Below are 13,878 nucleotides of genomic sequence, written 5' to 3'. Positions count from 1 at the left end.
TCGCAGGCCCTTTTTAAACAATCCTGTCAGGTGATGCCTCGCAGGCTGCAAACTGAATGAGGTAGAACCAGGACACAGAAGAAACACACACGCATCCGTCATCCCGTGCTGGGAAGGCATGTTTGTGAGTGCATGGTTTGTGTTAAGAGGGGAGGACCAGAGTGGACTGTGTCAGAAAAATGTCCATCTCAAGGCCGCTTGTCTCTGAGAGGTGAACCAGAAGGTTCCACGCGTTAACTCCTCGCAGGACATCCTCTCCGCCTGGACGCACGTTGACTCTAGTAGCTTCCCTCACTCAGCCCCCTCTTTCGGACTTTTCTCCTCCTCTCTGGTCCTTGGCTTCCTCCGACTGTCTGGCTACCCTCCCTGTGTCTTGTGTATATTTAAAGTAGTGCGTTCAGACTATCATGAGCCCACGCACACACTCACACATTTGCAGATGCTGCTTGGATCAAACATGGCGTTCCAGGTCCTCCGCCCCCAGTTCTAGCTATTGAGATACTGGAATTAAGGCAACAAAGTCTTGATTTCTTTCAAAAAAGGATTTACTGCAAGGAGATCAGTATGGACGGTTCTGTAAACAATGTGAATAGCAGCTGCTGTAATTTCACATCAGCATCGCAACTTTGCGTGTGCACTTCATCACAATTCTTAGTCGTGTTTTAGGTTTCCCACACATAAGCAAACCGTGCTGTCACACTCCAACTATTTTGCTATCACTAATCCAGCATTTTAGAAGCCAAATTTAACTCATTTGCTCCCCAAAACTTAAATTAAAAATGTTTTTTTATGCTAGAGTATACAGAAGGCTTTGATGCAGCCTCTGAACGGCAAAGAACGGGTGAAGCAATAGTAACTACAAAAACGGCCAGCAAGTGGCAGCAGAGTATAAGAGATCAATCAGGGAAATGTTGCAAAAAAAAGCTTATCTACCCACAGCTCTAAACAGATTAGTGAATAATGATAAATGTTACCTTTATTCTAATGCTAATTGCTGCAAAACGGAAACAGATACGAATATACCTTTTTTCCTGATAAAAGAAGAGACTCTAATCTTTCTTTTGGTAGGTTCCATGTTTTTATAGCAATAGAACACAATATTCTGTTGGCCTTGCAAAATCTGTCAAAATCCAGTAAAACAGCTGGGAGCAAAGGGGGTTGCTTCACTGAAAATGGTTGAGAGTGAATGAGTTAATAATAATAAATCTAGTGGCAGAAAAATGACCAACACAAATCAATATCACAGTCATTTTTTACAGTACAGTACTTTTTTTATTTTAACTTAATTTCATGAATTGTTATGAAATTACTGTATCAATGGCTAAAAGCAGCCATATTTCAATTCGTTTAACTTTTTTTCCCCACTTTTATGTTAACAAGAGTATGAAAACGTAGAGAGAAAAATATTTTATTGTACGTTTTATTGTACATTTAGAACATATAAAATTTGCAATTAATGGTGAGTTAACTATTGAAGTCATGCGATTAATTATGATTTTAAAAAATGGATAATTTGTATACACTACTCACAAACAGCAATATTCTGATTTTGGCTTAAATGTCAGAACTAATCTAAAATGCACTATGACGGTTACAGGTCATCTTATTTAGACTTTCTGTAAACCTTTTAATGTCCAACTGTCCATTGTGTCAGTTCTTTTTGCACAACCTGCTGCTCTCTAATGCGTAAATGACCAAATTCACAACAGGCCCATTTAGAAGAAGAGCACATGCTGTTGGTAGCTTTCAATAAATGTTTGCCACACGAGCCTTGGCCGTAGCATCCAAAACGACGTGCTGCCACATCCATGAGGAGTAGACTTTTTTTTTTTTGTATTTGTATTTGTATCCTCTCACATGGATGAAATGTGAGAATCTACCTTTTCGTTGGAGCAGATCTGGTTGTCAAGATTCACAGCAGACGCCTTCCCACTGTTTCTTTCATGCTCGGTGAGCCACACAGACTGACTTTCTGTCTCACTGCCATGTGTGCTGACTTCACCCCACTGGCCCCCGTCCTGCCAGCCTACAGTGATGGATCCCAAACTCTCCGGCCGGCTAAGCTTTATTGTGTAAATAAGAAGCACCAGACTGTAGGTGTTTTGAGTTTGCGTGCACGAGAGTTTGTCTGGCCAAATGGCTGCCTGGGATTTTCAATGCTTGCCTGTTCGTGTGTTGGAGTTGTCACCTGCTGACACAGCTGTCCAGGAGGAGAAGGTGGTGGGGGGGGGGGGGGGGGGGGGGGGTTGTGAAGGAAGCTCAGCTGAGAAAGACTAAACACGAAGCAGGAAGTGAAGCAGACCTTTTTATCCATCATCACACCTCTATTGTCTGCCTCATTCTCTGCAGGCCGGGTCAAGCACAGCGAGCGGCAACATCCCACAGGTGCTTTGTGACGTGTGGAAGAGTCAAGGGCTTACCGGGTGAGTGTGCAAAGACGGTCTGTAAGAGCAAATACCGTCCAAAACTGCTTTCAAGTATCCTCTCTGACATGACTTGATCTCACTTGACATCCCTCATGGAAGAAAGTTTCAAGTCAAATTGAGGCCTTGTTATGAAAAGGGGGCGAATATACAACCACAGCTGAAAATTGAGATGTATAAAAGCTTTTTCTGCCAAGTCCTCTTATTGATGACGGTATTACGCAGGCCAACTGGAAAGCTTTATGATGTGTTTCTTTTGTCAGTCGAACAAAAGGACCATGAGGTCGTTAACATGACTACCGAGTTTGATTTAGTAAAACCAGATCGAGTTTGTGTTTCCACTTTGGAGCATAGTCTAAGTCAACTAAGAGAAATGTGGCAAAGTAATCAGGACAACAGTGGAAAACGTCTGTCAAAAGTCAAGTTTGTTGGAAAAGAAAAAAAACGGTGTAAGGCGGGTCCTCACGTAACGACGTCTTAGAGTGAGCACCCGCTCGATTTCTCGGGTTGGGAGGTTCTGGTGGTTGAAAAGCAGAATTACCTAGAATTTCTCATAGAGTGGCGAATGGAGGAAAACACCACTTCGGTCACATTTTAACTCATACACTGCCATTGACGGTTATAAACGTCAAAAAATCAAGGGTATGAAAACCTAGGATTTTTTTTAGAACAGATATAAAATTTGTAATTAATTGAGAGTTAACTATTGAAGTCATGCGATTAATTATGATTACAAATTGTAATCGCCTGATGCCCTTAATTTTTAATAATCATCTCGTCAGGAGATTAAAATTTTTAATTGTAATTAATCGGATGACACCTCTAGTTAACTCACGATTAATCACACATTTTATATCTGTTCTAAATGTACAATAAAATTTGTTTTCTAGGTTTTCATACTCTTTTTAATAAAAGTGAGAGAAAAATGTGAAACTAATACAAATAGTTCAAATGAATTTTTGACGTCTATGACCGTCAATGGCAGTGAATGAGTTCAAATAGATCATAAAAAATGAATGTAGCACAGCAAAAAGACATTAATTCGTAGTCGATAAAAAAATCATCAAAATATTGTCGGAAGTAGCACAACATATAATATAAGCCATTCCGGTCAGACATATGTTACATCTTCCTTTGAAATAGGCTTTACACAATCAGGATTTTTTTTTGTCCGATTAGCGATCAACGAGTTTGAAAAAAATTATAAACCGATCACCTGTTCGATCAGAAGATGGAGCAATATATCTATTTTAAAAGCTTTTATATCGCTGGGGATAGGGACTGGCCCCAGCCCATGAATAGTGATAGATAACCCAGGTCTAATTGATGTCAGTTGAAATGCCTGGCGATTAAAATAATAATAATAATAATAATAAAAAATAAAAAATCTTTATAATATGCTGACAAACATTAAATATAACATGTAATGTCTTATTTCGTGGAGCCGATCAACGGCGTCATTGATCGATCAGGCAAATTAAGACATCACAGTCATAAAATGCTAAATATCGTCTGATCCCAATCCAGCCAATCAGATCGGCGTAAAGTTTACTTTGAAGTTTTGATTTATTTGTTAACTGTACATTTCTGGAAATGTTTTGTAATGTGCATTTTGTGTACATGTTTGACTCTTTTATCTTTTTTTTTTAACCGTTCATTATTTTTGCATATGCATGGCCCGAGGCTGAGAAGATTCAAATTTGTTCGTAGAGTACACATCAATTTTAGTTCGGCACAAATTTGTGCATACGCACTACTGAAACTGATAATATGAAGAAGCGACATATAGCTAATTAACCCATCCCTCAAATGACGTTTAACAAATGAACTTCATCAACAATTATGCAAGTAAAAGGCTTAAACTGTATGTCATCTTGCTGCGCGTTTGTTTTTAGCGCAGCATCAAACTCAAGTGCCCTTCTTCCACTTGCTGTGTCAAAAGCGCATGTAGCAAATGTGACATTGTTTATGTTGGCTTCAATGTGTGAATCTAATGGACACAAATTGAAGTCCCTCTACAGCTTTATGTTTGACAGTAGCCCGGAGTGTTTCGTTACATACATTCATTCATGTTTGCATCCAGTGGGGTTGGGCTGAGGTTTGGCCGGCCCCTACGGAGAAACCTCATTCCCAGAACGGCACTCGTAAACAAACAGTCATGTGGAGGTGACGAACCCCTTGATGCACACTTTTTTTTCTCCTTTTTTTTTATTTTTTAGAGAACAGAATTCAAATAAAGACGTCAAGTGAGAGTGAGCGAATGAGAAGAGACAAAGGCGAGTGTGTCATAGTCTGAAGGGGGTGCCGTTGTACCGCGGGGCCAAAGGGCTGGCGGTTGCGCTCGGGCATGGCTGATACAAATTGCTGAGGCTTTAAAGCCATAATTATGTTAATGGGAGCAATTGCAGTGCAGTGAAGCTCCAAAGTGCTTCCATGTGTGCGGCGTGCCCCGGAGACTTCAGGCGAGGAGGGAGCCGCTGACGTTCTCTGCAACCGCACTAACAAGCTTATTGGACGACACATCTTTCTGTAAACAATTGAAAAGTAAATGGAGATACGTTTGGGGCGGAAATCGTCGATTGCAATCGATCATTATCGACTGTCTGATACGTGATTTTTCTGTTTTGGGCTTTGTTTGGTTTTTGGCAGGGTGGTCATTATTTTTTTAACAAGTGGACGGTATGTGCTGCTTTCAAGACCTCCTTTTTCTTTTATCGCTCAGTTCCTTAAACCCCAAAATTTTATTTGGAAGAGGCATATTTTGTTGAATTACAGGTATAAATCTCATTCAACCCCAAAAATGTATAAATACGTTTTTAAATATATTTTTTAAAATAATTTGTCATTCACTCCCAAAAACCTATTTATACGTTTTTTATGTTTTTTTTATGCTCGAGCATACAGAAGGCTTTGATAACAGCTGAAGAGGTTGCTTAAAGAATTGGTAGTTATTGCAAGAAAATAGCCAGCCGGTGTCAGCAAAGTATAAGAGATCAACCAGGGCCATGTTGGAAAAAAGCTCTTTTTGCTCGTGTTTTCAAAAGGAATGTGAATAATGATGAAACTTAGCTATATTCTAATGCTAATTACTGCAAAACGGAAACAGATACGAATATACTTTTTTTTCCTGGTGAAAGAAGAGACTCTAATCGGTCTTTTGGTAGGTTGCATGTTTTTATAGCAATAGGACCTTGCAAAATCTGTCAAAATCCAGTAAAACAGCCGGGAGCAAAGGGGCTTGCTTCAGTGAAAATGGCTGGGAGTGAATGAGTTAAGCATATCATTTATACATGTATTTAAGGCAAGTTGTAAAATGTCTGAAGTCCTCTTGTTTATGTTTAACAAATGTAAAATTGTTTCTGGTAAGTACTGTCTCAAATGTTGTCCAATTTCGATACTGTAAATGTATCAGATCGTGCGCTGAGAAACGTTTCTTGAGAGTGGTAATATGGCGGCCTCGCACCTTTAAAAGTCTTGGCCTATCGGCTATCCAGTTACATACAGATCAGTGACCTATCCATATACGCATTTTGAACGCACCAATCACAAAGCAGTATTGTGGGCGGGACATGCAGCTGGGATGAAACCAGGAAGCGCCAAAGCTATCTTGGATGAATGGATGCTGCAATTAATTCTGTTCTTGCTGAATTTCTTGCATTGCATCGTTTGATTAGCTTTTTCTATCTTTGCTTGCACTATCACGACCCAACCACCCCCCCCCCCCAAAAAAAAGAAAACTATGATAACCCTGCAACAAGTGATCTGTGCATCCGACAATACTCAATGCAGTGCAAAAAAGAGTGAGTGAGGACGCACATGCTCGACACAGCAAGAATAGGAGAATGGAGAGAAGGAGAAATCCCCTAAAAGTTGAAGCCAGCTGTGTGTGTGGGGGGGGGGGGGGGGTGGCAGCCGTGTAAGGACATGTGTGAATCTGCCTCTCACCATCGGAACGGCACAGAAAGACGCAAAGGAGGAGGGGGTGGGTGGTCGTGAGTTTGTTGGGGAGGTTGAAGCCTAATCCCTAAAACAGCTGTGGGTAACTGGGATGGGTTTCAGCAATACCACACACGCACACACACACACATTTTTATATTAACACCGTAATTTTACACCCCTAATATATATATATATATATATATATGTTAATAGTAGTACTGTATAGTCAAAAATTGCTTTTGTTCACAGGCTGTTTGCAGGCAGCATACCGAGGATGACTTTCATCAGCGTGGGCGGGTTCATTTTCCTGGGAGCGTACGAGAAGGTCCGCCGGACAGTCCTGTCGTAAGCACCGCTTGGTGCGGGAGCGTCCCCGTCAGCCAGCCCAATAAGCCGTCAAAGGGCGTCACGTCGCAGCCAAGAGCTTCCAAAGAACCGCTGTCAGCAAGAATCGTGTTGTACCCAACCAGACGCTTCCCCTGCATCATGAATGAGTTTCGTTTTGTTTTTGTTTTTGTTTTTTTAACAACAACAAATGTACATGACAATCTTGGCAAATTGTTGTTGTTTTCTTTTTAAGAAGCAAGTGTTTTACTTGGTCTGCTTAATTCATTCACTGCCATTGACGGCTATAGACGTAAAAAAAAGAAAATTTAACTTTTTTTTTCTTTTATTTAGTATGAACACCTAGATTTTTTTTATTGTACATTTAGAACAGATATAAAATGTGTGATTAATTGTGAGTTAACTAATAAAGTCATGCAATTAATTACGATTAAAAATTGTATTCGCCTGACTCCCCGAATTTTTAATAATGTTTTCTTTCTTTTTTTATTCATTCACTGCCATTGACGGCTATAAACGTTCAAAAATTAATTTAAACTATTTCTATTAGTTAAATATTTTTTTCCACTTTTGTTAACAAGAGTAGGAAAACCTAGATTTTTTTATTGTACATTTAGAACAGATATAAAATTTTTGATTAATTGTGAGTTAACTAGTAAAGTCATGCGATTAATTACAATTAAAAAATTTATTCGCCTGACTCCCCGAATTTTTAATAATCTTTAAGTCGCTTCAGGCGATTACATTTTTTTAAATTGTAATTAATCGCATGACTTCAATAGGTAACTCATGATTAATCACACATTTTATATCTGCTCTAAATGTACAATATTTTTTTCTAGGTTTTCATACTATATAAAAAATGTTAAACTAATAGAAATAGTTCAAATGAATCTTTGACGTCTATAGCCGTCAATGGCAATGAATGAGTTAATTTGATTTTCTTCACATTTTTTAATGCATACATAAAGGAGCAGTTCACGACGACATCGAAAACGGTCTGAAACATCAAACATTTAGAGATCAAATCAAGTTCCCCTGTAAAAGTTTATTTTCATTTTAGGATCATCGGGTGATTTCACCTAACAGCCCAGTATGTCCAAACGTTTGGTCATTAGCATGTGCCTGTATTTATTGAGACTTGAGAGTTTTTATGTTTTGCAAAAACACATTTTCAAACCAAATTCTAGTGATGTTAGGTTTGTTTTTCTTGTGATGTAATCAAGTTTTACATTTAAACAGATGGATTAAAAAAAAACACATCACATTTAGTCTGATTCCAATTTAAACTGGAAACTGTATTCCAGTTATGTTGAATGTATTTACTGTGTGCCAAACATGAATTGTCAGAGCTGTGGTGCAGATTAGCTGCCAAAGTTATATCTAATTATGCCCAATTTTAAATTTGAATTTTTATATATTTTTTGGTTTGACTTGGAATAGAAGAGTAAAATTGTAAATCCAGCCACTTTGAATGTACAGTCCTGTAAAAAAGTCTTGGGCCACCACTAGCTTTGTTTTTATTAGTAACAACCAATCACAGCTCAGCTTCCGAAAACAAGTGAGCCGTGATTGGACGTTACCTGCACAACTGTGATTTCCAGTCGGCAACATGTGGCAAAATGGCCGCTCCCTGAGCTGGATAAAAACGGGTGGATTTTGACGCTTAATTCATATTCCACAAATGCAATGTTAACCAGAGAACCGTATTTAGACTTGAGCATATAAACAAAATTTTGGGGTTAAGACAGTTCATCAACTTAGGCAATGCTTTCCAACTAGCAAAGGTGTGCCACAGCCATGTAATTAACCACTTTAACAAAATTTGATTTATTAATTTTTTGCCAGCTTTGTGTTAAACAGATTTCACTCTGAGTAAATTGTGTCAAGATCATTACTGTATTTCATTTATACTTTTGATGACGAGAGAGTTTCCTGTAAAATATGGGCCTTGGCGCAATAAGTGTTGGGAAACACTGATGATTCTAGCGCTTCCGATAACTACTGACATGTAGCTAAAGTTAGTCAGTCGTGAACATTTTCGATTTGTCATTTGGGTGGTGTGTAAATTATGATGCAGTAAAATGCAATGGGTGTGTGAATCATGGTTTTATTCTCGCTATTGTAGTCAGTCTTTAATGTATCGTGTTTTATATCTACTTTTCTACTACTACTACATCTGCTTTTATCAATTATAAATAAAGAACGGGCAATACAAAAGTGTATGCTAGTTTCTTGTCTGTGTTGTGCTCTCCATTGCAAAGTATGTTGAAAACACAATAAATCCAGTTGTGGGGCGCATACGGGAGACAAATGCCACATAGGTGGATTTGTTTGTCATCATTGCTGCTTGTCACCAGGTTGTTGGACAACAATGGTTGGCGTGTGATTAGTAGAGGCGGGCGGCGGCGGCGGCGCTTCCATCCTCCGCTGGCAAACGTCCATCAGAAATGAGCGTTGACTGAGCCCCAGTCAGCTCTGACTCCACCGCTAATATTTTAACCAGCCCGCATAAGGGCAAAAATGTCTGCTGTCTTTGGAGCTTCAGGAGACATTCCTGTTGGGAAAATCAGCTACGTATGCATGTGTGCGCTTTGAAGATCAAGGTATTTGGTTCCATGTCTGCTGGGCACGCTCCATTTGAATTGATGACTCCTCCATAAGCAGCAGGACATGTGATCTGTGCGAAACGCCAACTCGGCTGCCGGCCGTGTGACTCAAAACAAAACACACCTTGTCTGTGTCCAAATTCACAAGGCTTGTCCTCCGAAGGCCGAATTTGTCGGCTGCTTGACGTCACCCCAGCGCGACTCCACAGCACGTACTTAACATGGTCCATTCATGTGTAACCCTGCCTTCACGTGCTATGGGAAAGATGGAGCTTACCACTCGGAAACTCCTAATTACGACCAAGTTCTGTACATGTGCTTTTGTTGTTATAGCAAAATACAAAATACACACAGCAGCTGATGTACTCTTTGCTCGTAAAACCGAACAATTAAAGCAAATAATGAGTTGTAAAGGACAGGACATTGAATTGTGTATGCTATGTAATGGAATAGATGCCACGGACTTCCGGGTTTTACACATCAGCGCCGTTTTCCGGCCAGTGGCCGCGTTCCAACACTCGCACCCCCACCCCTGCGCCCCCCCAACCGCGCGCTCCCGCTCATCGGCGGGAGGGCATCTCAGCTATCTGAAATGCTTCAAACACTGAGACAGACACTACACACTCGCACCCGTCGACGAGAAGGCGCAACCGAGGTGCAAAAAGGCGGAAGCTAGAGTACTGGGACGCGGCCCACACGTCGCAAACCAGAAACGGAAACAAAGTTGATGGGTGAAAACCCGGAAGTCCCGCCTCCTCCGTGGCAAATTGTGTAGATTCTAAAACAACCTGCTAGCGGACATTCAACGCCCTTATATTTCTTGCCGTTAACGAATCCTGCGGCACTGTCCGCCATGTTGAAACTTGAAAAGAAACTCGGGTATCAAAATTAATTCCCAGTTGTCCAGTTGAAAATAGGACGAGGGGTGTTCACGTGCAATTTTCTACTCGACACGCATCTACCATAATTTTGACACCACATGAAGTCATGCAGCCGACAAATTCGGCCTTGGAAGGACTCAGCCTTGCGAATTTGAACACGGGATTGAAAGTGTGTTTAGAAAAACGAGCAGGAATCAGGTCTGTAAAGCCAAATGGGATTTTATTAGACACTTCAATACCATGGCAGACACATTACCATTTTTTAAACGCTGACATTCAATGTGTTTTAATAAATTAACAAACTACACCTCTAGTTGTTTTGTCCCTTTCACCTGCTATACTGTACTGACTGCAATGGCAACAGGTTATCGCTGCCATCCGTGCAGGGCCGCGCGTGTCCTCTCGCCCTGATCGGCTCACAGTTCAGATAAAGGGTGCAACTTGCATTTGCCTTAAAGCTGCAGTGATGCTGAGATCTTGACTGTTGCTTGTGGATTCACTTTACAGCAGTAACAACAATACAACAGTGGCCACTTTTTTTGGGCTACGGAGCTGAGCGTCGGTTCGGATGACATCACTTCAGCCTTTGGTGCGCTGATGACCTAAATTCAAGATACCGAGCTTCTTGTTTGAGAATAAACTGCATTCCTGCTGCCTGCGAAGGGAGCAAACAAGTGCTTTCGTTGGCAGCCCCCTTCCACCGAGCAGACACAGTGACATCATTTCATAGCTTGTCCTTCATACAACATCCACAAATTGTGAAAGTAGTAATAATCATTTGGCTGTGACGGGCGATACCGCTTCAGAGGAAAGAAAACATTCAAGTGCAATCAAGTGATTTGTTTGCAATAGTGTACCAGTGTCTCAGTAAAAGTTCATATATGCTATTATTATTATTACACCTTGTTTTCTTTGACCATGCAATAAGGCACCACAGCTGACTGTTGGTAAAAGCTGGAAAAAGGCAGTTTTTTTTTTGTCTTTTGAATAAAAATAAAAATACTATCACTCCTTTGTCATGCACATAAATCCAAATACTCTTGTAAAAGATATATAAGAAAACTCTTATGTACAGTCTGATGTCCCTGCACGTTCACGTACTGTACATGGTTCCCTACATTTACAGTGCCGTCAAAAAGTATTTGCCCTCTTCTCAAATGTGTACTTTTTTGCATAGCATTACAGAAACATATCATCTGGGGCTGCTTTACGACTTCAGGACCTGGATGACTTGCAGCGATTGACGGAACCATGAAGTCTGCGTTTTGTCAGAAAATCGGAGAAGAATGTTCGGCAATCAGTTCATGACCTTAAGACAGTGCTTCTCAATTATTTTGGGGAATTTTTTTAATGTATTTTATGAGTACTCATACTGCTATTTGTTTTTTTTTGTAAAGTGGTGTCGAACATCCCTAATAAATAGTATAATTTGTCTATAAAATTATTAAAAGTGGAGGAGCTCATTCTGCGCATTCTCTGACAATGAGAACACCACTGCCACCTACTGCAGTGGATGTGCAATTACAAATAGTTTTTTTCCCTTAATAAATCCAATCCCCATTTAAAAAATGCATTGTATATTTACTTGTTTTTGCATTCGATGATCCTAAACATTAAATTGTGGGGAAACTGCAAAAAAAAAAAAAAAGGTACACATTTGGGAAGAGTGTAGACATTTTTTCACTGCACTGTATTTGCTTCAAATGCAAGTCACATTTTTTGGAGCTAGAATTCTTACTGGTCACCTCCCCACAGAAGGTTTTTAAACTATGTACAGCACATACGCTCAGATGGGACGCCACCCACACAAGCTCCGCCTTCAAACTCCGGATTCCCCCCTCGAGGCTCGGGAGCGCTTGGCCTCGATATGAGGTAGCAGTTCATTTCCCAGTGCAAAGAAAGACAACAAAAAAATAAAAAGGTCCATGCAGCTACAGCGAGTCCACCGCCAGTCGATGGCTCTCCTCGGAGGGGGCGCTCTCGTCTCTTACGGCGTGCCCGTTGGACAGCAGAGTCTGCCTGAGCTCAGGCTCACAGTCCCCGACCAGATGTCCTCGGCTCGCCAGCTTCACCGGCGGATGAAAAGAATCCTCCTGCGGCGTGTACGTGGCCGGCGTTCCTCCCGCTCTGCTCACTTGAAGGGAGACGACAAAAAGGAACGCGTCAGCAAAACAAAAAAGAGATTTGATTGCGTGGTTGTCTGGCAGTGATCTGCAACCGCCGCTGGAGCGGTTGAGTAGCAAGCAGGACAAGTTGAAGCGAGTAATAAAGAGTTTGGCAGCGCCGATCAATCAACGGTGACTACCCAAGATACAGTATTTGCCTCCACATGCATGTCAAATTCCAGCGTGCTGGATGGAAGAACACGCGTGGTCTTTCTTTACCTTCTCTATCGCACGGATCGGCTTGCAGCACGTCACGCGTGTGGCAAAGTTGGCCAATCCCGTTGCAGACGGGTGCCGTGCCATCTCCCGGGTGGCAGTGCGAGTAGGGCGGAGGAGCCGGGTGCTGCTGATGGTACTCGGTCAGCCCACCCGGGGCAAAGGCGTGCACCTGGTAGTCGGGGTCTTTGGAGTAGTGATCGCTGCTCTCCATGCAGTCCGTGTACATGACGGGACCGTCGAAACCTGCAGGAAATTGGAGAGGAAATCAAATGTCACGTGGAAGATCGTACCACTTTGCAAACGTTGGCGTTTGAGGGCCACATACAGAAAAGCAGAAGGACGCAAAGGCCACATAATGTTATGAAGAGAAATTGCGTTTCGTCCTAAAGAATTGTACAAATAATTGATTTGTGCTTTTGCATATCTAGAAAAATGCTACGGCACATAAAGCAATTTATTTGTAAAAGTGGTACCTGTTTTTTTTCCCACACCCTTCCCCCTTTCTTACTTTGACAATCTCCAAACATTTTTGCTTTTGTTTATTTTATCTTAACTGTGTCAAATGCCATTTTTTAGTATACGTCTCAGGCCACTGACAAATGGGTGGCGGGCCACAAATGCCCCCCAGGCCGTAGTTTGGACACCAATGCTTTCTATTGAGAAACAGCCAGAATGTCTGCAAGTTTTATATTGCTAAACTTTATATTTGTGCTTAAAGTTCATTATTAGTGTTAAAAATTGGCTCCCGCTTCAGTTGAATTCTGTCTCTGTACATCATATATTTCAAATGCAAATCTGTTAAAGACATTTTCATGTGAGAAATGTTCATCTCTTCATGGCAAAGAAAAAAAAAGGAAATTTCTAGAAATGTGATTTAACATTAAAGGACATCACGCGTAAATCATGTTTTGCCAGTAACTTCACTATTTAAGTTGCTTATGTAGGCCAAAATCTAAAGTGAAATGAATCCGTTGATGCTCTTTTCCCATTTTTGTACTTAAAAAGTCCTCTCTTGTTTTAAAGTTAAATACGAAAGGACACAGTATCCTGATTGATATGATCAGCTCATCGGCAAACTCTGCAAAAGCCTGATAATGATCCTGATCGTTCGAATCAGGTGCATTGGAGGAGGGAAACGCGCATAACATGCTAGACCGGAGTTGGTGAGCCCCATCCTACTCAAGTGGCAAACGAGCTCATCTCCACCTGAAGCCAAACGGTTTCAGGGTTTTTACTTTCCGGATTCCCCAACCTTGGTCACACAGCAGCAGGCGGCTTGGATTAAAGTGATCGTAAC

The 13,878-nt window shown here is 41.1% G+C and overlaps 2 protein-coding genes across 3 annotated transcripts in view; one reads left to right on the top strand and one right to left on the bottom strand.

Moving 5' to 3' along the window:
- Window positions 1–6,854, top strand: part of slc25a26 (solute carrier family 25 member 26) — a 40,970-nt gene extending 34,116 nt beyond the window's left edge. For both annotated transcript variants that reach the window (XM_086088096.1, XM_086088094.1), the window contains 2 exons: window positions 2,350–2,423; window positions 6,612–6,854. In XM_086088096.1, coding sequence (XP_085944222.1) covers window positions 2,350–2,423; window positions 6,612–6,711 — 174 coding nt within the window. In that variant the 3' untranslated portion in view covers window positions 6,712–6,854. The remainder of the gene's footprint in view (window positions 1–2,349; window positions 2,424–6,611) is intronic.
- Window positions 6,855–10,398: 3,544 nt separating this feature from the next.
- Window positions 10,399–13,878, bottom strand: part of lrig1 (leucine-rich repeats and immunoglobulin-like domains 1) — a 42,901-nt gene continuing 39,421 nt past the window's right edge. Inside the window, exons 17-18 of the mRNA XM_086087377.1 lie at window positions 12,582–12,824; window positions 10,399–12,331 (exon numbers count right to left, since the gene is read on the bottom strand). Of these exons, the coding sequence (XP_085943503.1) occupies window positions 12,129–12,331; window positions 12,582–12,824 (446 nt within the window). The 3' untranslated portion in view covers window positions 10,399–12,128. The remainder of the gene's footprint in view (window positions 12,332–12,581; window positions 12,825–13,878) is intronic.

This window comes from Leptonotus elevatus, chromosome 10 (assembly GCF_054856555.1).
Source record: "Leptonotus elevatus isolate MCC_2025b chromosome 10, RoL_Lele_1.0, whole genome shotgun sequence".
Taxonomy (NCBI): domain Eukaryota; kingdom Metazoa; phylum Chordata; class Actinopteri; order Syngnathiformes; family Syngnathidae; genus Leptonotus; species Leptonotus elevatus.
This window is presented reverse-complemented; position numbering and strand designations above follow the sequence as displayed.